At 37.5% G+C, this 26,184-nt stretch overlaps 1 protein-coding gene across 1 annotated transcript; it reads left to right on the forward strand.

Annotated features, from left to right (window-relative positions):
- Positions 1 to 5,747: 5,747 nt before the first annotated feature.
- LOC145768722 (uncharacterized) lies at positions 5,748 to 22,196 on the forward strand. The gene is made up of 7 exons (XM_082580301.1): positions 5,748 to 5,867; positions 8,771 to 8,912; positions 10,919 to 11,125; positions 11,246 to 11,340; positions 13,406 to 13,500; positions 17,782 to 17,921; positions 20,313 to 22,196. The coding sequence occupies exons 2-7, from the start codon at positions 8,828 to 8,830 to the stop codon at positions 20,942 to 20,944; spliced, it is 1,254 nt and encodes a 417-aa protein (XP_082436427.1). The 5' UTR covers positions 5,748 to 5,867; positions 8,771 to 8,827; the 3' UTR covers positions 20,945 to 22,196.
- The last annotated feature ends 3,988 nt before the right edge of the window (positions 22,197 to 26,184 follow it).

Here is a 26,184-nt window from a genome sequence, read left to right on the forward strand (position 1 = left end):
TTCTTCATTCCAGAATACAGATGTTGGCGATCATAGTCTTCCAAACTTCTCTGTAAAATCATTTGTTTTGACTGTTGTGTTTGTGGCCCATTGATTCAAGCTGTTTAAATAAGTTATTTAAAAACAGTTGCAAGAAACCATAAACCAGTAAACTTTTACCAGGTTTTATTCAGAATGGTGAAAAAATCAAAGAAGGTCAGGCCTGCTAAAACTTTGAAGAAGAAAAAGCATCACAATCAGTCATTAACTATGGACAAGAATGAAAGAATGTCCAAAAGCTACAAGGGTGCCATGTGCAGTAATAAATATTCAGCTGGTTTGAATGTTGACACAAGTGAAGGTAAGCTACTGCAGTACTTGGTGACTCACTATGACTTTCAACATTTCATTCTAAAGAACAATTGCTTAAGCAGTAAAACAAGAGTACATTATAAAAATCATCCATGAATCAAAACGTATGGGAGCTATTTTAGATTATTTCAAGGCCACTGATTCAGACAATGCACTTTTCGAATTAGGGGTAGTTTTCGGGATATTTGACAATGACAAGCATTTTAGAAATCCTGACCCATTAGCTTTTCTATTTTCAAACAATTCATTTCCAACACTGTTATCATTGTGATGTCATAATTACATTTGTCTGATTTACTTGAGGCTATTGTAAGAAGTTAAAAGCAGAAACAAGAGTAAAAAGGAACTGTGAGAAATGTAAGGGAAAAATGAATGTTTAATTAAAAAGTTGAAAAATAATGCTGTACAAAAAGTAATATCTTGAAAATCATGCTGATTTGAAGGGTCCACGTCTTTAAGGTGCAGACAGTTAAGCGCCGGCCAAATAGGCACGCATACTGTGGCGTCAGGATATTTAGGTGCGGAGCATCCTGGCGTCCGTTCATTTAGGTGCTATTCCTAGTAAAGTCTGCAGATAGTATCAGCTCAGCTTTGGCAAAACCTAGTTGGGGTTTTGACGGAAAACTAAGTTACCCTTCAGTCAAGCCTACCACCCGCTTGAATATAAGCTACGGTATTATTAGATTCTATTTGAATAAGACCCTTCTGATGATCCGTTAAAGGTGAAACAGGCTGTTAAGGATTCAGATAGTAATAACCATATTTGATTTAATTCGCTCTGCTTTGCTTTTTTGCTTAGCATTGAGCACTTTTTGTAGTATATATTAATAGTTTTTATTGTTTTTAAGCTACAGTATATATATTTTAGTGATGTTTAGTTAGTTATTACTGGATTTAGCTAAAAATGAACTCTGTCATGTTCGGAAACTTGAATGATTTATTGATAAAGCGGTCGCCGACGCAAACCTGGACTAACAACAAATAAATGCCAAACATTAAAAAAACAATATATTTTTCTGTTCAATATAATATTTTGTGTGAAAAACATTGCCGGATAAAGCAACTTCACTCACTGAAGCCATGACTAACAACAAATAAATGCACGCGCATTAACAAAACAACATATTTTTCTGTTCAATATAACATTTTGTGTGAAAAGCATTGCCCTACCTGCCAAGCTGATACAATCTGCACACTTTACTACGAATAGCACCTAAATGAACGGGCGCCACAGTGCTCCGCACCTAAATATCTTGACGCCACAGTGTGCGTGCCTATTTGACCGGCGCCTAACTGTCTATGCCTAAAATACTTGCTCCCGATTTGATTGCAGATTTTTATTGAAAAGATAGTGAAATTGATGTTTGTGCATATGAAGTTGTATTCAAAGCTTATAGATGAGAATAAAAGTAAAACTATGCATTTAATAGTTGGGATGCCAATGGTGTCCCAGCAATATCGATATACTTTGTCATATTTGTGACAAGTACAGTACATGACAAAGGAGAAGCATTTCAACGTGTGTGATTTTCGCCAAGAGAGCTTACCAAGCTTACTTTGAAATAAAGCTGGGCAATCAAAAGAAGTTGTGGTTCGTCATAAAGTGTTTAGGTGTTGCCCTGAAACCTTTTGTTTTTTCTACTCAAGTCTACATGGCAGTCATTCCCTTCCTGTTTTTCTTTGTACCATGTTGAACCGGCTTTAAGTGAACGTTTAAGTTTACCATAAATCCAAACACCACTACTATTCTTGAGGTAACTCTCTGGCATGGTTGTCTTGCTTAGTGTTTCAAGTGATGTTTGCTTTAAACACCAGCAAACATTAAATAACTATTTAATTAGTGGCATTCAACTTGATAGTGTAGGTATCAAGTAGCTGTTTCTATAACTCAGAAATATACGATACTTGGATTTGTTTTTAGTTGTGTCCATGTCATTAACGACTCGATGCTAAATCTATGGGTCCTTGCAACAAAGACAAAAAAATTTGCTTTATTTTAAAAACTAGAGTCAATTAAAAAAAAGTAAATGCATTTATGGAATTATGGGCCTCAAAATATTGTAAAATGACTCATATGTCTTGAATCTTTGAAAAAATATTGGTCAGTTTTATATCAAAACAATAAATAATCAATTATTTCAATTAGGCAACATTGGTGGAATTCCAGCAATGTCTTTGCAAGATGCATTTTCAAAGTTTCGTAAAAGTAAGCAGGTACGGTTCTATTACAATAAATGTAGCAAATGGAGTGGTATTTACTTTACAGTAGAATCTTTGAGGAGTTTTGCTTGTAGTGTAGAGTAGATTATGGTGCAACACACAGTTTATGACTTTATGGATTTCATTTTGGGGAGTGTTGCCAGTGCTATTTTTCAAAACAACAGCAAATGAAAATTGATCATAATTTTCTTTGCAACAAAAATTTGCATGATTATATTGCGTATTGGTGCCAAGTTTTTATCTACATAAAAAAAATCTGTGCAAAAAGTCATCAATTTTTGTGTTGTTTTTTTTAGATTCACAGTAGTTAAAAAATATTGATTTCTTTGCAATTTATACTAACAGTTTTTAGTAAGAAGATGAAAGTTTACTTGGATATACTTAGATATTATAACTGAATGTTGCTTGTATTGCTAAAGAAGTACATTATGTCGAGTGCTGCATGATACTTACCATGTACTTGCCAAATGCTAATGTCAAGTAGGTAATTCAATAAGTATTTTGCATCAGAATTGCAGTACAGATGACAAACACATCTATCAAATTGTGGTGCAGGTTTGTTTATCATATCTTTTGTAAACAAAAAAGTTGGAGTTAACGTTTATTGAGTAAAGCAGGTATTTTGATGTCATCAAACAAACACAGTGATTCTGAGAATGTTTTTTTTTTTGAGAAACTGCTGCCCTTTCACAGTGATTCACAGTTGCATGTCCCATACCTTCTAAAATGATTGAAAGTATATGTGAATGCAAGACTTCTTGCACTTTTTCGAAATTGTGATGTTGGTGTTCTGGCGTGTATGGATTGGAATGTAACTTAGAAGCAATAGCTTGGATAGTTTTAGCAAGTCGTAGATTCAGATCAGAGCAGTCTTTAAAGTGTGAAAATATTGCCTCTAGTCTTGGCATGCATTTCTGATGCAGTGACATCTTGTACAGACGTTATAGAAAGAGAACAGTTTTTTTTTATCTTCCATCATGGCCGGTTATGTTTTCATGAAAACCTTAAAAGCTCTTCAAATTTTCGTTGTTAAAACTCCTAAACAGTGAATGTGTTTTTTCTAAAGTGTCTCATAATTTAGAAGAAATCGTGTGTTTTACATGTCATTGGTTTATCTCAAACAACAATACTGATGTAAAGTTCAGCTTACAGTTGACAATCAAGCCAATTAAACTTTCTTAGTTTTTTGTAGCTGCGTTAAATTTGGTAAAAAATAGTCGTGCAATTTAACGTTTTTGACCGATCGTCTAATTCAGTGGTTCTCAACCGGGGGTCTGTCAACATTTCCAAGTTTACAGCATGATTGATAGATTACAAAATTTAAAAATTGAGTGTGCGTCGTTTGAAATTTCAAGGACATTGTACTAAAACTAAGGTTTGGTTTCTCAACTAAAAAAAATCATATACTGTAAGTTGTAGAATGTAGATGAGTTGATTTTTTTGTAAGGCTATGTTCAACTTAATTCTTGAGACAGCGGTTTGTTGATCAATGCTTAACTTAGAAGTGCAAGTGTTAGTCAGCAAGCTAGTATCGGCACTCACACTTTTACCATGACTGATTACAACGAAATATTTATTACAAATGGAAAAAGAGAAAAGTTCTTTGTAACGGTTGCCAAAATTTTATTAGTTTTTGATAAAATTTATAGAAAAACATTAAATCAGCTTATAGATTACTATTTTTTGATCCTGTCTGCCAACATAAGATGGCATAACTTCGTCAATGACGCCATCAATTGTCATAAGTGCGTCGCTAGTTCAGAATATTTCTATGTCGCTTCGAAACTTATAAAACATTGGATTCCATTAAGGGATTCAATATAGCTACTAAAAGTTCAGATAAAATTTTTTTAAGGGTCCGCGACCGCTTCGAAGGCACGGAAAGTGGTCTACCAAGACGAAAAGGTTGAGAACCACCGATCTGATATATATATATTTTTTGCATGCTTTAGTGTACGACGTTTTTACGTTCTTTCTTTTGAAACATATATTCAGCTGCGGGAAGCTAAGTTTTGAAGTAATTTAGTTACATAATAGCGATGTAAGTTAAGATTTCACTTCCTGGGTTCTTCTAGTTCCCGCGCTATTTTGCCTGCACTTTGTTTGCTTTGGTTGTCTGTGTCGCCAGGCTAAATGGTGTTCGTCATTTCATGGCTTGCAACACGTGGTCAATCTACAACACGCGGCAAAGTAAGACTAAACTGTTCGTTCAGTCTAACCGTAATGCGCGCAGAAGAGAACGGTAATTACCGGTTAGACAAGATACAGCTTTGTTAGCGCAGATTAAGTGAAGAGTTGAACTATTATTGCGATTTGCATAAATTTGTATGTAAAGTTTTTTCAATTAACTTAGAATAAAAAAGATAGATTTTATTTCTTGTTAGAAAACTCTCGTTAAAAAAAAATCAGTTAAGAAAATTATACATGATAGTTACAGTGACACTCTTTAAAAAATTATAAAGACAGAAAAGGTCATACAATGCTGTATAATTGAATGAAGGTGAGTTTGCTGTAAGGACCCTGCGTCTTAATTTTCAATACAGCGCAATCTTGCGCAAAGCTGCTGATCATTTCAATTGAAGATTGTTTAAAACCGGGAACATCGTGAATCTGGGGTGGTAAAAGGATAGACCCTCGGCCCCAGAGGCTCACACGACGACGAAAACCCGCTGTGGATTATATCAGCGTAGAAAGGCTTTAGGTTGTGCTGCGCTAACCCGAGGATTGCCGACTCAATTTCGTTCCGTAATTCGCTTTCGTTTTGATGACAAGGCTATCAGCAAAGAGTGTGATTCTGTTGGAGTCTTTATTGTCTTTTGGTTATTAGAACGTTTGGTAGTATCAAATCACTGCTCATTTTCCAATTTCGATGAAACTAGTCATAACTGGCCCAGATGTTAGCTTCAACTGCGTTCCTGTGTGGTTTTCACAGATAGTAATAAATTGGTTGCGTTTTGAGAGCGCGATTGAATAGATATCACAGTCAACACTTCGCCCCCAGTCGTTTACTTTAACTCTCTCCATGCAGAGTGACCGTGAATTAGCATTCTGGTTCGCTTTGTCATATCCCACGGATCGTAGCATACGTCAAAGAAAACAAACCAGTTTAAGGTTGTTTGGCAATTTGCGTTCGCGGGATTTCTCGTTCTTTCTCTTTATTCACTTATATTTCTATAGGAAGATATACGATTTACGTAGAGCATGTGTGCTTAAGCTGTGTGCTCAGTGTGGATTGACGTCATTCTCGTCTCGAAATTCAAGGAACAAATGGGAATCGACAAAGAGAATATAGAAAGGTGGTAGTCTATCTTTATCTTACGAAAATAAATACGGTTCCGGTTTGTGGGTAACAAGGTAGGGAAAAAGGTTCTTTTGTTGCTACGGACCTTGAACAGACGGATCGCGATTTCATCTTTCCTGGCAGTTTTGGAGCGTTGTTGTTCATGCATTCTAATACTGCCTGGTAATGATGATTCTGCGATATCGTAATTTCAACAAGGTTGCTTCAAATGGACCAGACTAAGGTCAACCTCAGAAAGACCGAACTATGGTGATATAACGTTAGTTTAACTATAATGTGGTTTTTGACTTCAAATTCAGGAACAGTTTAGTTTTTGATATCTGCATCACTTAGTTTTAAGTTTTCGTAAGCAGCTTTTCTAACTTTAAAGTCGACAAGCAACCCGTACGAAATATGAATCATGTTCTTGAAACTCGTTCCAATTCTGGTAAGTACTTTAAGCCGCGTCACATATTAGCAGTTCCACGGTGGATGTGCCACGGCAACGGCTTTTTCTTGCGTTTCTAGGCTCGGCTACATTACAAGACGATCAAGCATGACGACGACCAATTTTGTCGTTCAAGTGAGTGAAAGGTCTTGCCAGGATACGTGAATGCTGTATTGTTGGCTAAGCTGGCGTGGATAATAACTGCTCCGTAGCTCACGAAGATATTTGTGTGTAAGGCTGGGCACATTTCTAAGGATTTTGATGAGCTTCATAGAAAATAAGGCAGCGTGTATAATGGCCAGCAATTTCAGACAAATAAGTTAACTAATTTTCTATTGTGTAAATTAGAAATGAATGGCCTAACATTTCATGTTTAGTTCTTTTATTGGATTATTTGTTCAACAATCAACATATACGCTTAACTAAAATATGCAATATTCGAACCAACATCTATGTTTAACTTACATTGTTTTGTTCACTATCACGAGATACAGGAAATGTGGTTAAGAAATTAATTTTTGCGGACGCAGCTGCTCAGGCTTTGCCGCGTGCACTTGTCACCGGATTGTCGATTACACTGCAAATTGCTTAAATAACGTTTTCAATCTTAACAACTTTTGCGAGCATGGCTACTTTGTATGTATTTTTACAAAAATATTTAATTTCTCTTTTAAATTTCAAGGGTTGTAAGTTCAGGTAAAATGTTTTTTTTTTTTCAAGTAACAAAGCGTTTTTGATTGCTTGGTCAATGAAGTCGCGATACATTATTTCCAAGCCGCCTGATGACACTTACCTAAAAGCTTGCCTCGGGCCAATAGTGAAGGTGCATCGGAAAGCAAACAACTGCTTTATTTATTCTTGGTCTATTTCAAACAATGATAAAACTAAAGGAACACTTGCAGAAGCAGATGGCGTTTCCGCAGATGCTTGTTATCACACTTCGATTTTTTCCCTTATTCTTGTAACATCAATGACTTCTAATTGTCGAAAACGATCACCTTTGAACGTTTCAGTAATTTTTCATCTTTTGCGTGTTCATTTTCAGGTGATTTTTTTGGCTTTTGTTGCGGAATTGGTTGTCATGGAGTTTAATCTGTATCCTATATTTTGTTACGACTGACTGCATTTGAATCCTCGCAACTGTATATAAGCCCATGCTCTTCAAGGCTTGATTATTTTGCGTGTTGTGAATTTTCTAGTTTATACTTTCATTGCGCAAGCCGTCTCGTGGCACACCTGTTACTCGACCAGTTTGTCAGTTAAGTTCCTCTCTGTCAGAGTTGATTGTGTAGTTCGACAAAGTCAGCTTTTCAGCGAGTTCCTTTTTGTGAAAATGGTTGTTTGCCTAATCTTTATCCTGCAGTGGTTTGGATTTCACCTGTCTAACACTGTCTGGTAAAGATGCGGCCAACTCCCCTAAGCTACTTCGCACAAACTATGCCCGGAAAAACAGTCTCAAGCATTTCATTGCCCCGAGTTCCTCAGAACTTTACCTTCAAAACGACGAGTTGGTACAAAGAGCAGGAATTCTAAACAGGGTAGATTTGCTTGGGTACATCGCGTCTGGAACCTTGCTAATCTCCAAAACGTTTGTTTTAGCTGACATTATGTTAGGTAGACCACTTCTCATAAGCTAAAGTCTACTTCATGAGTTTGTGAAGGTTATGTTTTCTTTTTAGCTTTTGTTTTGGTGGAGGTCCACTTATGAAAAAGTATCGAAGAAACAACAATTATTGAACATTTCAATATGAAAACGTTCCCACGCATTGCTCCATTCTTACCATGAATATTTGTTAGATAATGAAAAATAGACGTAACAGTACGTTTATTAAATCATAACTAGAAACTAACCACTGTGCGGAAGCGTAAGCGAAAATCTACCAGAAAAAAGCAGTTCTGATTTTGATATCAAGCGGCTTTTTGCTTGGCAGTGATTTGTTTGACCCGCAACTCTCAACTGATCCTTCATAGCATTAGTTTAGAATTGACGTATTCGTACTAAACCTTAATACAAAGCTTTTTAGTTAGTCGTAGAATAGTCACTCACAATTGATTCGGATTTGTGCATTACGTCATTTCTTTTACGGTTAGACTAATTCATTTTGCCAAACTGGATAGTATTTCACACTCTGTTTTGAACTGACATCATGGTTTGCACTGAAAGCTATCAGACTAACACTGAAACATTAGCTAGGAAAATTAAATATTTGCAATTACGAATCGGCAAGATGTGATTTTATCATGACCTAATGTTCTTTCATTGAAACAAATAAATTAAAATGCTGTTGTTGCAATCATTTGTCTGTCCGCTCGATGCCAATTCTCTGGCTTTTTGTTTTTTTACTGCAAAGATGTCATTGCTTGTTTATGTCAAAAGCTATAAAAACAATAGCTCATATGATGCCTTCAAATCTTTGTTTCCGATTGAGTTGTTTCATTAAAGTTATACAGGATAATCTTCAATTAAACAGGAGGAAATCTCAGCGATACAAAATGTACGAAAACTACGAAATTCCAACCCCAAGCGAATGGAAGAGCTACGAATGAAATTTCTAGATTGCTGCAAGAAATACATTGGTGTACCTTACAAGAAGAAATATCATAAGCCTGGAAGTAATATGTCTTTGTATGTTTCATTTTTTTGTCAAATTTGAATTGTGTCTTCTTATCGTTCGGTATTTGTTAAAGAGTTGAGAACTTTAGCTGATCGAAGTTTAGATGCATTGAGTTTCTCATTGAATTTGGTTCTCTTAACTTTTATGCTGGAAGCTCTGGCACTGTATGTGATCACCAAATGTATTACCAATATGCTTATATTACCAAATGTGATTTAAAATATTGTAATGGTACATTTTCTCTTGACACTTCGAAGATTTGTATTGAGACAATTACACCTGCTTTTGGCAGGAAGTGTCACTGAAAATAGGTTTGTGGATTGGAATTTTCGAAAACAACTTCCTCTGGCAAAACAGCTTCCCATGCGTCTGTATGCAAAGTCAGCATAGAAAGAAGTAGCTCTCGCGCAAAAAAAAGTGTAAAATTCTTCAAAAGTTTTCAGCGCTCTGTTCGTGTTGCTCGTCACGAAAAAGATGAGCGCGCCCGCACCGTCTGTTTCTTAGCAGAACACGATCGGTCGATGGCGAAACAATGGTTGGGATAGGATGCGAGGAGATTTAGAGCATAATCAAGGAAGGAAACTGCTTGGCACAACTTGGCGTTACAAAACTCCACCAACCCACGGGCGGCTTACTTCGAATTCATATGCAATAACTCCATCAATCAAAACCGATTTTTTTCTATTTTTAACCTCAGCCGATGGATCCACCAAACAATTAAGACGAAGCATTGGTTCGTCAGCGTTGTGTACCAATACACCGCAAGTATGCTCTATTCGAGAATAAAAACTAAATAAAGAGATAAAAGCATTTTGGCAAGCAACCTGATCCTAAGAACTGACAAACATAACATTTGTGTTGCAAAAAAATTCTTGGCAAATTGTGGATTCGGTTCAATGGTCACAGTTCAATTAGGTTAGAAACTTGTACCAAAGGACGCGACACGTAGACGAGAGGCGTTTTGTGTGGAATGAACCGTTTACCACTTTGTTTTTTCGAGGGTCGACTACCACGTAATGCACATGCTTTTTGTGAGAACTTAGGCTGATGGGGCTTGTCACTTTGTTGGGACAAATATTGTGTGATGCGATTTAGCAGATTATGCTCTCGCTTTGTGTAACGCATTGAATATGTAGGAATTGTCACTTGAAATTAGAGTCCATTGTACAACATTGCTTTTAAAATCGAACGATTGATCTATTAACTAAAAAGTATGTAACTCACGTAGATATCCTTTCTTTTCTATGTTTTTAATTATGTTGTAGTTAAGATAACTTCGGCAAAAAGTACCAAATCGCGTCTTGCTTTATTTTCAACCAATCGAAACTTTAGTTAGATGATTGATCGAAATGGTAAAGATTCCGTGAAAAATAAGGCTTTTTTCTCGGTTTGCAAAACGTGCTTCGTGCGCGCGTGCATGTGTTATTTTATCCTTCCCAGATTGTGACAGAACAGTCTGTTTTAACTGGCTTGAGTGCCGATTAATGTATATTTTCTTAGCTTTCCTTTAGGTTTCTACGAAGAATTGACAAAGTTATGGATACTTTGTCTTACGGAATGAAGGCAAACTAGCAATCATCAGCGACGCAGAAACGTTTGTCTGTCATCAACCACTCATTATATTTCGCTAACTTGTCTATGAGACAAAAAGCGACATTAACTTGAGTAAAGCTAATTGCCATCACAAGTGTCACTCAAAATTCGTGTCTTTTGTGAACCTTGCCTCAACTTCATAGCAGCAAATGCGTCACTTTGCCTGAGGGCAGTGTAGCTTACTTTAAAAGTTATAAAATTTTCCGGTGCCTACCCGAACTTTTTGGAAGATTTAATATTGGTGTGAGGTCACAGCTGCCGACCCACAAGCAATCCATGACGTTCGTGCACTTAATACCGTAACAACTTTTTGCTATATATGTAGCCTAGCCTACGACGGCTGGAACAGAGAACTTTCAACAAACATGTGGCAGTTCCAAGCTATCACTCCATCAATCTCGTGTGTTTTAGGCGTCGATTACAATTCTAATCTTTTCTTGGACTGCTGTGGTCTCATTCGACGTGTGCTTCGAGATTTAAGCAAGGACTTTGGTTTCCGGATTGGTCCGTGGAACCAGGCTTACATGTTTGACACCCTTCCTGTTGTTGTCAGCCGTGAGGAAGGGATGAAGCCTGGGGACTTAGTCTTTATCTCGGGTGTCTATTTCAACCAAAAGAGTAAGATTTTTTCATTTGTAATACAATACAATGCGTTCATCCAAACGTCAAATTTCTTTCTGTTCCATGGGATAGCCAAGTTTTGTTAGCGCACGTGGAATTAACTTAAGTTTATTTCAGTGCGCTCTCAACCCCACAAATTGGTCCATGTTGAAGTTTGGCTTGGCGATGGGATCAAGACAATTGGAGCACGGTGGCATAGAGGGCGAGTGCAGGTAAAATACTGCACATTGCAAACCAGAATTCCACATTGTTTATTTTACATACAATACGCGTCCCTCAAGAGTCAAGTGCATTCTTGTAAGTTAATGAAAATCCAATGTCCGTTGAAAATTGAATTGGCAACTTACGCTGTTCAGTCGAGTCTAATGTCAATACACCAGTTTTCGTCTCCCCAATACAAGGATATCACCACTCTGTTTTGTCTCTGGCTTTAAAATACTTATATTTGTTATGGAAGCTGATTTGCTGCTGGAGACGCATTGGTTTCCGTCACAGTCGCTATGCAACTCTTCGAAAAATGGTTGGTTGCTGCTGAAACTGTAGGCAGAACTTTTATTTGACAACTAGCGGAGTGGTGCTCAAAAATCCCAACGTGCGTGTTGTGTTTGCGTCACACCTCGTGGCAAAGCTCACGCATTCCTGCCAGATCAGGCATTCACCCTTTGCGCCACATCAACGATTTCACATCATTCAAAGACAACAAAACGACGTAGATTTCGAGAAACTCAACCAATCAGTTGAACAAGTTCCCGTTTCTAAAGTTTCCCGCGTTTAGTTTAGTCTATTGTGTTGTAATGTGATGCTGTTTTTCGTCTACCAAGCCTATTCAATTGGGCTAAAGGTATATGCTTCAACTGCTGATTACTTTTCGTAAAATTTTGTTTAACAGTGTTAACTATTAAAACAAACAGGCTTTACTTACTTAATTAAAACTTATTAAAACTTAAACAAGAATTAAAACAAACAGGCTTTACTTATTGAAAAACAAAACTTTTTATATGTTGTACTTTACATACAGTTTTGTTATATTCACTATTCAGTCGCCGTCTAAACTTTTGTTACTTTATTTTACATATTTGTTTATAAAGTAAACTACTTTTGAAGAGATATTAAAGTGCTGTAGTTCCCAAGCTATGTTCGTTTTTTCAGAGCCAGTATCCTTTCTGCTAGCTACTACAGCTCGTAAGAGCACTTGACATTTTTTCATTTTCCAAGCAACACTCATCCCCAAACAGTGCTGTACTTTGAATCATGAGACCAACTTCAGCTCAGCGATCTTTTCTCGCCAGCACCATTCACGGCTTCCTGATAGAACGTAGACATTAGACAAGCTCTACTGCTTGCTACCGCGCATACTCTGGAGAAACGTAAACGTTATTTTAAGGTTAAAAGAATTACTATGCTCAACTACGCCTCTTTGCGATTGCACTAAAAGAACTAAGGGCCAAGATAAATATTTTATAAAATTTGGCCTATTGCACGCTACTGGATTTGTGTCAGTCAGCGTAAAGTTCATAAAAAAGTTTGGGTACATGCGCGACGTAAAACAGCATCGCATTGTTGGTATGTTGCATCGGGCTAGGCTTATTTGGTGTGTCTTGTTTGCATCACCGCTAACTCGAAAAAAAGAAATATTGTAAATCGGCATGCCGACCGAACAACTTATTTAACTTGTGTAAAAACAATTTCCAAACTTTTTGATTTATCTTGTGCTTTGATACAACACACACTTTGGACATACATGCAACAATAGTCACACCGTTGTCTTTGAAGGAAGTGTAACCTTTTCTCTACTCACTAGTCTATATATCTTGCTTCACACAAAAACTCCAATCTATGACCCTTCTCTATTGATTAAGACACGTTTCCCAAAGTAAAGTGTGAACTTCACGTGATTTGTATTCGTAAAATTTTCCTTGACATTAAGAAAATTCCTTTATTCTGACCTTTTACAAACATTTTGTATTCGTGCATCTGATATAAAACTAATTCCAAAGACGCAGTAAGCTACATTTGGAATAAGAGTGCATGTTTGAGCGTTCAAAATCTAAGAGTCATATAGCGCCTTTGAGGTGGGGGAGGGGGGCATAAATGAAAACGTCATAAAATGTTGGAATAACCTTATACAGTTGCAAAAAGGACATCAAATTGTGGCCTAAATAGGGTCGGTAATTGTACGTAAAAAATCCAAGCTAACTCTCATGGTCTGCCTACCAAAATCACCAATAAATTGAAGCGTTTTATATCTCATGCTTTTTATGATTCATCTTTGTTTAGATTTTTGATTCTTATCGATTTGAGAGCACCAGCTATCATAGTATGACGTATCATTTCAAATCTATTGATACATGGCTTCAGGGTGTCTGCAAAAGGTGAGTGCCTACGATCGTCTCTGTTGATGTGAGTTTTAGTCAACACGAAATCACGTTAACTAACGTAAATGTAATGTTAGTTTTGGTTAAAAGTTGAATTAAGCTTCCACGTGACATTTAGCAATATCAGTTGCAAAATCGAAATTCAACATGTTTTGCTGTAAACTGTTTAATCAATTGAATAAGCTGAAGATGCTACTATAAGTCGATTCTTTAAATGACTTATGTTAGAGATTAGATTGTTCTGCAAATACCAGCATTTGATGAATGCAAATTAGCACATAATTTTCAAACTTATTTTACCTCTAGTCGACATGGCGTCAATGCAAAGCCGATAGGTTTAAAGTTTGGTCAAGGAGCAGCTTTTTGAATAAGAATTATACCCGGGAATATATTTCGAATTGTTGAAACATATCGTTTCGAGGAATTTTTGTTTGCTTTGAATGAAATAAGTTTCTATTAACACACGAGGAAAATGCGTTAGCTGCTGTTGGTTAGTTTTTTTCCTGATTGCCATGATAGTGGTTTCATTTTATTGCAACAAGTAGCTTATATAGAGAACACATCCATCTTAGCTTAATTTGTGTCTTATAATTTAGACACAGTTAAAGAATCATGCGATAAGAGGTAATTGGATAAGGAGGAAATGCATTAAAAAGATTTTTGTTGTTTACTGTTGGGTTTTGCGGCCTAGATAGCTACGGCCATCTATTTTACTAGTCCGCCCCGTTAACTCAGTGGTTACGCGCTGGACTCAAGATCAAGCAAAGCTGGTTCAGCTCTGGAGGTGCGCGCTTGAGCAACGCATTTCAGGACTGCTCTCCATTCAGCGGCATCAAGTGGATGAAATAATTCCCAGGCAACAACATTTCAACGACAAGCAGAAACTCCACTCTGTCAACCTTCGTGACCGGGCGTGCTGAAGTGGTTCAACGCCTCTACAAGTATGCTAAACTGTCAGGATAGCTCTCAAAGAAGCTTTCCAAGTCCGAGGATAAAAATCAGATCAATCAACTATCTATGCACGTTTCAAACCTTTTAAGGCTTTCCCATCTTTTCTCCTTCGTTGGCGAGTTAGTTAATCGTTAGTTAGTAGGCTATCTTCATTTTTCGCCTCAGACACACTATTGACAAATAGAAAATGCTATGAATGGATGTGATCTTCTTGATTGAAGACATTAGCTGCTGTAACCATGGTTACTTGAAAATGGCCTATATTTGCAGTCTACATAGCCATGGTTAGGCTTTTTCTAGGAAAATATTTTTTTGCATGTGATAAGGTAAACACGACTTGGAGCTTCTTGGAACACAGCCTTAATGAACATGGTTTACAAGTTGATATTTTTATGTGTTATTTTATTTGCGGAGTAGATTGGTGGTACAAAACTTGAAAATTGCGAGTAGAATGTTGCCCATGGTAGCTCGAAGCTGCAGGTTTTCGTTTGACTTCAGAAACTACCGTCAGAATAAAATAAGCGTAAAAGTGGTGAAATATTTATAATAGAAGAATAACGAAATGTAAATTTGGCTAATCAGAATAATACAAAATTAATGAAAAAGTTTAAGGCATGTTATTTTATTTGCATCCACAACTTCAGTAAGCAACTTTGGTTCTTTTTTTAAGACAACCCAAATGTCAGCGAAAGGTGTGTTTCGCCACTCATCACGTAACGTGGCTGTCATTATCCCGAATAGGATGGCAACGCCCTTAACGCAAGCCTTACCTTTTGAATGGATTGCGCGGGCAAACTTATATTTGTTTGTCAAAGTTGCACGACAATGTAGTCACGGACGAGTGATTACAAATATCCAGTTTCCTTTCTTAAATAACTAAATTGCATGGCGCAGCAACTCCAGGTGCGGCTATGCAGCGTTAAGCGTCACTGCAATCCCTTGTAGAATAGTTCAGTTCTTTCAGAAATATCATTGATTAACCTTCAAAGAAAATGAACAAATTCAGCGATGGTAGAATAGTTTCACTTTGGTAGTTTATTCTTGCGCTGCATGTGTGTAACAACTGTAGCATGCATTGGTTTCTGAGATGATTTCAGGTAAAATATGGTTAAGTTTGTGACAAGATTCATCGCAATTTTTGTTCGAAGTAAAGTTCGTCAGTTCGTGCTGATGAAAATTTGCGTGAAATTGAAAAAAATCACTGTACCTGTGAGACGACACTGTTTTGAACGAAATTATTTTTCACTTAAGTTTTCTTCAGGTTCAAAATGATAATGTGGCTAGCACATGATAGTGCCCATGCCTGCCCACTCGTTTCATTTTTTAGCATTTATCCATATAGGCCTAGCTTAGATTTTACTTACATGGGGTTCTTCAACAGCTAGCTACACTATGTAAAAACAATTTTCTTTTTCTACAAAAATTAGGTCAATCACTTTCAAAAATAGCAAATAAAGCAACCCATGCTTTGAACACCATTTATTAAATTGACACTAAGTTGCAATGCAAGGTAAAATCGATCAAAATAAGGGATTTTGCCAGTTTTAATACTGTTCAACATTTTGCAACTGCAGTTGTATTTCCCATGCGCTGTTCGGCAAGGGCTGGGGTTAACCTTGTGATTCCCCAGATAGCAAATTAGTCGCTTTTTACATTGGTCTACAAACGTTGAATCAATGTAAAAAAAACTACTGATTTACTGTCTGAGTCAGTCGTCATTCACAAGAACACGCATTCAGACCCCGTTAAGTGATATTAAACAAGAAGTCTATTTTTTAGAAATAGGTCTTTGATGATGGGTAGTGTAACCCTGGCCAGCATTCTTTTCACATCCCTGTTTACAAAAAAACTTGTAATTTAGTTAATAGAAAGTTACATTGTGAAGCAAATGATCGATTTAACACAATGGGAAAGTGAACACCGGCTCCTTTTCACTTTTATATTTTGTTATTGACGGTTGCCGCTTTTCTGTGAGAACGAAGTCCATGAGATTTGGTTTTTTTTGTTAAGCTGAACAGAAGAACCTTATAAAAAACCCGGAGTACAAAATCCTTCACTTTACTTTTATCTCGAATGAACATCATTGGAGATAGATGCAATGTAAAAGTATTTGTTTTTGTCAGGCGGTGAAGACTTACTTTTAATTCACGTGTATTACTGGAAGGCTTTAGTTTTGGCTAACCCTGGCATTTCGTATGTCAACGCGATAAAAATTTGCTATTCATACGTGGCACACAAAAGCACTTTCATAATACATTTCGTTGTTCAATTTCTTTTTGGAAATGTTGAAAAAGAATGAAGACGCAATTGTACGCATGATAATCCAAGGGATATTTCAATTTTTATTGTAACAGTGGCAATTGCAACGTCGTCACAATATTGTCGGTGAGACACCCTATCATTATTCTAGCAGTGTCAGAAACACTTATTGTGTTTATTATGAAGCGGAAACCCTGTCGGTTTCCTTCTAGATATTTAGAAGCTGTATTTTTCCTTGGACAACCTTTAGTCTACTTGGGGTGTTAACCTGTCAAAAGTTTTATATTAATGTTACTTATACATCAAAAGTTTTTACCACTTGTATTCATTCTAACATCTAATTTGCACGCACAAGATCATTTCTACGCATTAAAAGGTGTTTCAAATATTTTTGTGTTCATAGACATACAGTAGTTTTCAATAAAAAGCCATAAACGATTTTAAACTACAGTAGCTGTTTAATCGTAATGAGCCGTAGGCTGTAGCCCACCCCCCTAAAACAGTTTTCTTAGTTTTTTACAGGACTGTGTTTGCGTATATGATGTAGTTTCTCTGTTCTAATGGATCAAGCAGGCTATGTACAATATATACAAATAATATGGAAGCTTATATATTTATTTACAGGATGTTAGGGGGCGAAATAAACGCTCTTCACCTGTGAATGTTTTTAAGTTATTTCTGTTTATCCCAAGCTCTTGTGCTACTTCAGTTTTAAAAGTGACTTCTGAAAGTCACGTGGTACGAAAAAACGTATAATTTTCCGCAATTACAACACACTACAGTATATTTCACTTTCCTCATCTTTAAAAGTGTTTGTTTGCGCAATCTCTCTGTGGAGATGTATTTTTAAAGATTTTATGAGATTGTTTTCACAACTTGTTGAGGTAAGGCATTGCCATGCCGTCGATTTTACTCAAGACTAGGCGGATTCTAGCCATAAATGGTTACGTGACATCTCTTTTAAAAATAGAGAGACCACTTTCTTAAACCGCAATAAAACTACGTAAAAAAGCTTAGAACCAACGTAAAAATGATATAACTCTACCAATACTTTCACTTTATTTTTAGCTTTTGTGATCGTCACTCTTGGCGGCATCCGGGTCATTTTCAGCCTTCAAAACGTTCCGTGTTCTTTGGTAGTCAGCCAACCGTTACTTCAGTGCCCGAGCCCACCGGTGATGTTGAATTGGAAGAAACTGACGATCAAGGTGCGTTACAATGTGCCACGTAGGTGCACAAAGGCACTTCCTCGTTGATTTCGCTTGAATGAGCAAGCGCTGTATATTTTACGTCGAAATTAGCATTTCCAAATTGTTCAATGCTAAGCGAAACAATGTGGGCGAAATTATATACCAAGACTCGGTGAAGCTTGAAAGAAAATGTCATGTCATCGTTGAACAATGAGAAAAGGCGCTAACTTTCAAGTGCTCCTTGTAGCTCTTCACGTTACGTTTCGAGAAAATCCTCTGCGGTTTTCACCAGTGAAAGTTCAACTTTTTGGATCAGATCATGTTTTAAGTGGGAGTACTATACAACTTTTGCCAAATTTTCTTTGCTTTAAAGTGAGTTTACGTTTAAAAACTTCATGTTACCTAAACTCAAGCATACGATTTTCACTTACAAGAAGTTACTTCATCCCGGGAGCCTAATTTAAACAGAAAACAGCCTAACAGAAAAATGTTCTAAGGATTTGTCCAATGCATTGCCGTCGCTGGCAGGTATTTTTTGTTTTTTCTTTAAACGACAATTTCGCTGTCATTGTTGGTTAATAAGTGTCTCTGTTTTCCATTATAAACATCTTCTATCTTCCATCATTTGTAAGATGACTATCACATGCACGAAATGCCTCTCAGCGTCAAGTTCCGTAGTTGCGAACTAGGTCGCACTGGTGAAATATGTACCTTAAGTTATTTGGGTGTTTCATGCAATGTCTTTAAAGCGAGTTAGGCCAACTTCTCCATGGCGTTACGTGTGAACGTCGCTATAATAGCATCTGGACTAGAAGCCAAACGCTAGAAACTTATTCCCCAATAACAGAAACGTTGCAGTAAGTATCCGAGCGCGCAAGACAGCAAACCGTTTAGACGTCATAACCTTATATCAATTGTCTTAAAATTCATCACCTTATATCATCACCTTATGTCTATAAACCAGTGTCATCTTTTTTATAACGCTCCAGTCTCATCAAACCCAAGCATTCAAAAATGAACAAAGGAAAGGAATAAAATGTCTAATGTACATTGTGAATCGAGACTGGTTTAACAGCAATTAAGTAACTTCAATCATCACTATATCTCTATGTATTAATCAATCAATTGTTTCGAATTATCTTACGCTGCCTTCGCCTTGTAACGCTGTTCTTGCCCGCTCGGATCAACCTCGCTCTGCTTTCAACGCATTGATCAACACGATTCCCTGATCAACTCGATGCAGCCTCAAAATTTCCACCCCAATTTTCTACTTTTTCCTGGTAATGTAGCCTATCAGTGCCTCTAGTTTCAATCGCTAGCCTCCCCGACCCAGCTGGGCGAGCCTGCCTCAACGTCTGGCCAGTGCACATCCGTGCTCGCCGAATCAAAGCTTACTCTTCTCCAGTGAGTATGTATTACATTCCCACCTATATTTTTTGTTTCTATTGATTAATCGAGCCTCTGCTCCACATTTTTATTTGAATTTTGTTTGCCACGAGAGCCAAATTATCCTTAAATAGTTGACTCTCTTTCTCGTGGTAGACCCCAATTTTATCCGCTCTGCCTACTGGCAGACCGGGTATAAGAGTCAAGTACCTGCGCCGAGGTCGCGTGAGGGAGACGTGGGCGCCGCCCGGCGGTCAATTACTGCCGGTTCCAGCGTCCACACGCGACGGGTCGCCCGGCCCGTCGCAGGCCATATTTCTGGGCAATGCAGAAAGAGCCTGTCTCCCTGGCCCGCTCCGCCATTCTAAATTTGCGGACGGGTCATGTAACGTTTTCGATCCACACTCTCCCTCCACAGGTACCTCGACTCCCCAGCCTGGCCCCCGCGACCTAAGCTGGTGGACTTACCCCTCCGGGTGCATCGTCACCCCTAAATCACGCCGCTCCCCGCCGCCGCCGGGTGTGGCAGGCCGATTTCTGAAAGTCTTCGACCTGGCTATGTTTGTTTGTGCTCTCTCGCTGTGTCAATTATTTGTACCCGTGCGCTGTTGATGCAAATAAAACAGTTTAACACTACGGTGCGATACTGATGAGCCCAGCCTCATGGGCGAAACACGTGTCTATCGCTGTCAATTCTTGCTACAAATCGGCTGCCGAGAAACAAAACCGAAGGTGTTACGTTGTAAGCGTTGGCGTTAAAACCACCGTTATGGCAATCCTGTTTGCCGTGCAAGATGAGGGCTAGCGTTTGGCTTCCAGTCCAGATGCTATTATAGCGACGTCCACGCGTTATGTATTAAATTTTATTAAGTTTCATTTTTACTTGTACAAAAAGCGCACTACCGCAAAAAAAATCTTACTACAACCAAGTAACGTAAAAGGAAGCAAAAATATAAGTTTTCTGTTTAATCACATCATGTTTTGATGAACGTCACTGTCGCATTTATTTATTTTACTCTGTAGGAGCCGCAAGTCAAGATGAGCTTCTCCTTGCGACTTCAAGCGCAACGGTGGAGAAAAATGACACAAACTCTAGCTTCATTGGAGATGAATGTGATGATGAAAGAAGCATGGCTGTAAAATCAACTGTGGAAACCAATTTTAATAAGCGAACGTTTGAAACTGACGAGTCAGACCTGTCTTCAGAACTTCCAGCTTCTTGCTCAGCTGAGACTAAAAATACAAATACGGGAACTTCCCCAACAGTAAAGTTTATCTCTTTTTCCAAAACCATTGATGTCATGACGAAGTTTCCATCAGACCACGATCACAAAGATCTTGAAGCGGACGCAAGTATCCACTCAGGCGAATCGAATAAAATTAAAAGTGTGACAAGTTCCAGCGAAACACTTGAATCGTTTTCTAACTTACGAAAACCGCTGCATTTTTTCACAACTAAAGGCGTAATTGCTCGTAGCCCTATTGTCGTTAATCAAGGAAAAACTTTGTATAAGAAAAAATGTACAACGTCACCAACCGAAAGTTCAATGATCGAAATGTTGCAGTTGCGACAGACTGCTTTGGCTGATCGCACAACAAAAGAAGCTATGGAGCGCGCTCTTGCGGAAATAAAGACTTTGAAATTAGATCGTTAATCTTCCAAGTGATAGCAGGCAGGTGTAGTCAAATTGTTACCCAGTATTATTTCGCCACCTTTTCATCTCCTGCGTACCTATTACTTTGTAATAACATTATCAATACATTTCTTACCTACAGATCATTTTTCATCCGTACTGCACAAAATCATTACGTCGCTCATGGCGAACGACAGATAAACTAGGGGGAGCCATGAGGTACTACAAAATTTATTTATTGTAATTTTCTCTTCAATATCTGCCATGATAAAATGATCCCCCAGAACCCAGATGAAAATATTAACGAAGGCTACTCCCTTTTTTTTACGTACCATACTATTTACGTTTTCTGCATGGCCTATATAAGGCTTACTGAAGCTATACATCACTGAATGAATTACTTGAATTTAAAATAGTTGTGAGCCCAATGGACTAATTACTCTTGGTTTGTGCAACCAAACAAAAGGCTAGTGTCATAATTATCACTATCTAATTTCGGTAAAGTCTTCATTCCCCACTAGTGGGGGTTGTTTTAACATTGACAACGCAATCATGTGAAAGTTTTTATCAAAGTTTGTTGAATTTTCTAGCTACTCCTAGCCTAAAAGCAAAATACTCTGCAGTTAGCCTACTTCAGCATTTTTAGACTTTACAGTATTTCTTTATTGCAAGAAGTATTTTATATCTCGTCCAAGTATTCAATAAATCGAATTGTTATTTAAAACCTATCTAATCTAAAATCGAATTTATTGTGAAGTTGAGTATTGTTCATTGGTTGTTTTCCGCAAACTTGTGTAGCCTACAATGCTTATGATGAAGAGGCACTGCTTCTACTTTGGTTGCTTATTTTTTTAAGACTGCTTATTGCTTGGTTACCTTGTGGTCGATATTTTTAACATTTTTCTGCCAATTTTTGTGCCATCGTAATCTCTTTACCAATACTTGACGTTTTTTTTGTCTTTATATGTTGCATCATCAGTTGAAAATAATATCACGTATAGACTAGGCCTACACCAAAAATGTCACCAAAGTTGATGTAAAAATAATTTATTTTTATGAAAATCGATTGATCCAGAGTTGGGATGGCTGTTGATTTCTATTGATATTTAAATCTCTTCATTGACCGTTCAATGTTCATGTACATTTTCATTTTTTAAATACCTAAAAGGATTTCAAACTGATGAAATAATTTATACTGCATAAGTGCATAAGCCTACTGTTGAATAGTTTTAAAGACAATTTGTTTTAATTAAAAGCTGGTGGAATGTAGCCACTTCTAAAAAAAGCAACGACCCATGGGTTGAGTCGACCCAGTTCCAAACAACGACATTTCGAAACTTCCATGTATTTTGTGTCGTTTCGACGCAAAACTTTATAGTTTTGTTTTAAAGTAAGTTTCCAGGCATGGAATTTCGTTTTGTTTCGAAGTCCAAGCAATGTTGTATTGCTATACATTTGAAACGTTCAGTGATAGGTTATTCCTGGTAGTTTCGCATACTTTTAGAAGCTTTTGACGCAGGGCCGGTTACCGAGATTGACAGAGTGAAGTTTTCCGATTGTTAAAGTGTTGTTGCCAGGGAATTGTTCCATCCATTAGGTGCCGCTGAATGAAGAGCAGTCCTTATAATGCGTTGCTCAAGCGCATACCCCGAGAGTCGAACAAGCGCCGCTTGATCTTGAAGCTACTTTTTCACGAAGTAAACCAATTGAGCTATCGGAACACAGTCTACTTGTCTTCGCATTAATGTGGAGGAGAAAGAGAGAGAAATCTTTTATTTTGTCTGTTGCGAGAATAGTACGGTACAATTATACACAATACGCATAAAATAATACCATAGCAATCTAGATACCACAACAGAAGGACGTACCGTAGCTGCTTTTTTGAAGACAGCAATTTAATTCGTAGCTTGTTGAAAACAATGCACATCGCATGTCAGGTTCACAGTATAGGTTCTTCCGAGCTTGTGTCTTTACATTTGCAAGTGCAGAAAGTCCATTTTCACACAAAAGAACGTCACAAACAGCCATGGTTATCGAACAATAAACTAAACAAAAACTCCAAGAATATAAATGCTGGTAACTAAAGCCAAAACCAGGTCACAGAACCACTTAATAACCCTGGTCCGTGATACAAAGTAAGAACCGTAAGATGTTACCAATATTTCTGTCCATGACTTGTAGCCTACAATACAGTAAGTTAGTACTGTATATTAGTTGTAACTAGTACAACAGCCTATCTACGTTCGTGCCCCCCTTGGAGAATCTTCACGCCCCTCAGTTTAAAACCACTGTTCTAAATGAAAAACTTTGTGATGCCAGCTTGGATTTATTTTTTCGAAAATCCGAAGCCGAAGTTTGTTCGGTCGTTAAACTAACGTTACAAATGAAACATAAATCTAGCTAGGCCCACGGCCCAGTGTTGGGCGCGGTAACTCAGTTGTCAGTTAAGCGATAGGCCTAACGATAATCGATAAACGAAAAATGCCTAAAGCGATAACGATAAATCAAAAAAAAGTTAAACGATAAAAGTATCGCCGATAATGTCCGATAACGATAATTTTTTTTTTCTTAATTAGCGCTGCCCTATCCCATGCAGCACGAACTGTTTTCATCAACATGACGAAAAATCGAACATAATATACTGTAAAGCAGGGGTTCTTAACCGGGGGTAAATTTCACCTACCGAGGGGGTAAATTTACTGAATCATAAATTAAAGCAAACATCATTTTTTCAGTAATTAAAAAACTGGTAGTGTTGCACTCGATTCTGATTCAAATGTATGCTTAATGTAAGTTTTCGTCTTTTTCTTTTATCACCACGCAAGTCGACTACCAGTTTCATTTCAGCAGCGCATGTGTGCTACATTTTCACTGTACACAACCTAATTAGGACTTCGACCACAAAGTAGATTGCAACTTCTTTTCTTTGCATGGTTGATTGGACACGATGACATCACAAAGGGCCACCAAAACGGTGGGGGTAAATTTTACTTTTTTCATTCGTCAAGGGGTAAACGAGACAAAAAAGGTTAAGAACCCCTGCTGTAAAGGGACAAAACTTTTTGTAAGTTATGCATGAATAGAATCGCAACAGCGGCAGTGGGTATCGAATCTTCAACCTCTTGATCCAGAATCAAACCACTGAGGTAACCGCCGTGCTTATAATTATACCTTCAGATACAAGTTGGATGCTTTTATCAATTGAGTTACACTGCCGCTTACGTGCAGTAGGCAAAATAATTTAATCAAATGAAAATACCATAAGAAATGCCAAACTTTGTATTTTGCTTTTTGCTTAAATAAAGGGCTGTTTACAGCAAAGTCTGCAATTTGCAACTCTAAAAATTATTGTGTTGTCAGGGCCGTCGCTGCAGGGGAGAGCGTGCCCTCTCCCCTGACAACGACCTGAGCACACACACTTCAGGCACTGAAGAAGAACTGGTTTCAATTTTAGTTTCATTAACTAGGTGGCTAGTAAAAATATTACTTTTCATGGTCTTTCCACTTGTGTGTGGATCCGAAATAAAATTTATCGGCGATAATCAAATATTGCCTTTGGCGATAACGATAAACGATAACTGAAAAAACAATTGAGCGATAACGATAGGCGATAAAAAATTATCGCCGATAATAATCGCCGATAATGCCCATCACTGGCTAGGCCTATAAGGAAACTAGGGGCTTCTTCTTCTTCTTGTTTTTCTTTGATATTTTTTAGTAGATTGTTTGTTTGTTTGACTTGATTTAAAACAGTTTGATTGCTTTTTCTGTCAGTCCAGGAAATCTTCTGCATTTTTCGAAATGCCCACATTTCAAACCCATTTATTCTTTTATTAATTATTAACCCTCCAAAAACTTTTGCTTTGTTTGGGTCTCTTTTTGCATTGTTCCTTTTAGTTTTTTCCTTACAGGCTTACAGGCTCACTTTTTGCAGCATGGTTGATTACCTTTCACGTAAAACTAACGCAGAACAACTTTCTGCGTGATTTGGTGCTACAAAATGAATAGAGGTGATTTTAGCTTGCCTATCGGTTTTGTAAACTCAAGTACTGTCATTCACCAATGACAATTCCAGCTTGCAAATGGTGCAACTTTGTCTTAAAACTTCCACACAGATGGCGATGGGAGGCTATGCGAAGTTCACACGCATGAAAATGACAGGTGGTTTTCGATAAGAACGTGGTGTCATTTTATAGTTGATGTTTTGTCAGGGATTGTTAAAATGACGTAACGTGATAAAAAACTTCCTCTTTGAAGTCAGGATTATGACAACAGCTTTCCTACTTCCTTGGCAGCATTGATTGACAGGTTTCAAAAATCGTCTTTCTACTTCTGAGTGTTTTATTTTTTCCCTTTGCACAACTTGTTTCTTTCAAACGTTTGAGTTAACATTTATTACATTGCATCATTACAATTTCTGAAATAACAACGAAAAGCTTATTTTTTTCCAATTTCTCGCTTTGTGGTTTATGTTACGGAAAGCTTTTGCTATGTAGACTGGGTTGTAGGTCACTTTGCGCGACAAGTTGGACGGTTGAGGTTTTCACGGATTCCTTTTAAAGCAGGGGTGGGCAATGTGCGGCCCGAGGGCCGCAAGCGACCCTTTTCTATTTTTTGTGCGGCCCTTCATCTTCTTCCAGCTATTTTTTTATCTTGCGTGAACACAAAATTGACCATTTTCCTACATCAGGGTTGTTTGAGTTAACCACGATTCAATACCGTAGGCTTGCTCTGTATCTCACCTATTTTCTCATTCATGACAATGCAAAACCAATATATTTGAGTAATGAGTTTTCATAAAGTTAGGTTATGCTGTAATAAAAATGATTTGCTTTAATGATGCCACCTGCAAAAGGAGTGGGTCTGGTGTCCTCGTTCCATCACTTCAAAACTGATTGTTTATCACCAGAACCAACTGAAATCGCCTCCATAGTTTCAAAACAAGTGGATTTTTTCCATCCAACTTTTTTGAGACTGATGCAAGTTGTAACTAAAACGTCAGAGTGATGTAGCTTATAAATGGCAGATTCGTCTGGCTTTGCAGTGAGGCGGACTGAACAGAACGCAAGTATATATTCGTTGGCAATACAAACGTTATCAGTATTTTGGTAAATTGGTTTACAAAAATGCGGCAAAGTAAATCATTCAGTATACTAAGGCAAATATAAGAAATCCAGAATTTTATAGGCCAAGCAGATTTATATCAAACAAGACAATACTCAAGAAAGGTAGATGAAAACTTCTCCTGTCCAAAATCTATT

Source organism: Aplidium turbinatum, chromosome 4 (assembly GCF_918807975.1).
Source record: "Aplidium turbinatum chromosome 4, kaAplTurb1.1, whole genome shotgun sequence".
Lineage (NCBI taxonomy): Eukaryota > Metazoa > Chordata > Ascidiacea > Aplousobranchia > Polyclinidae > Aplidium > Aplidium turbinatum.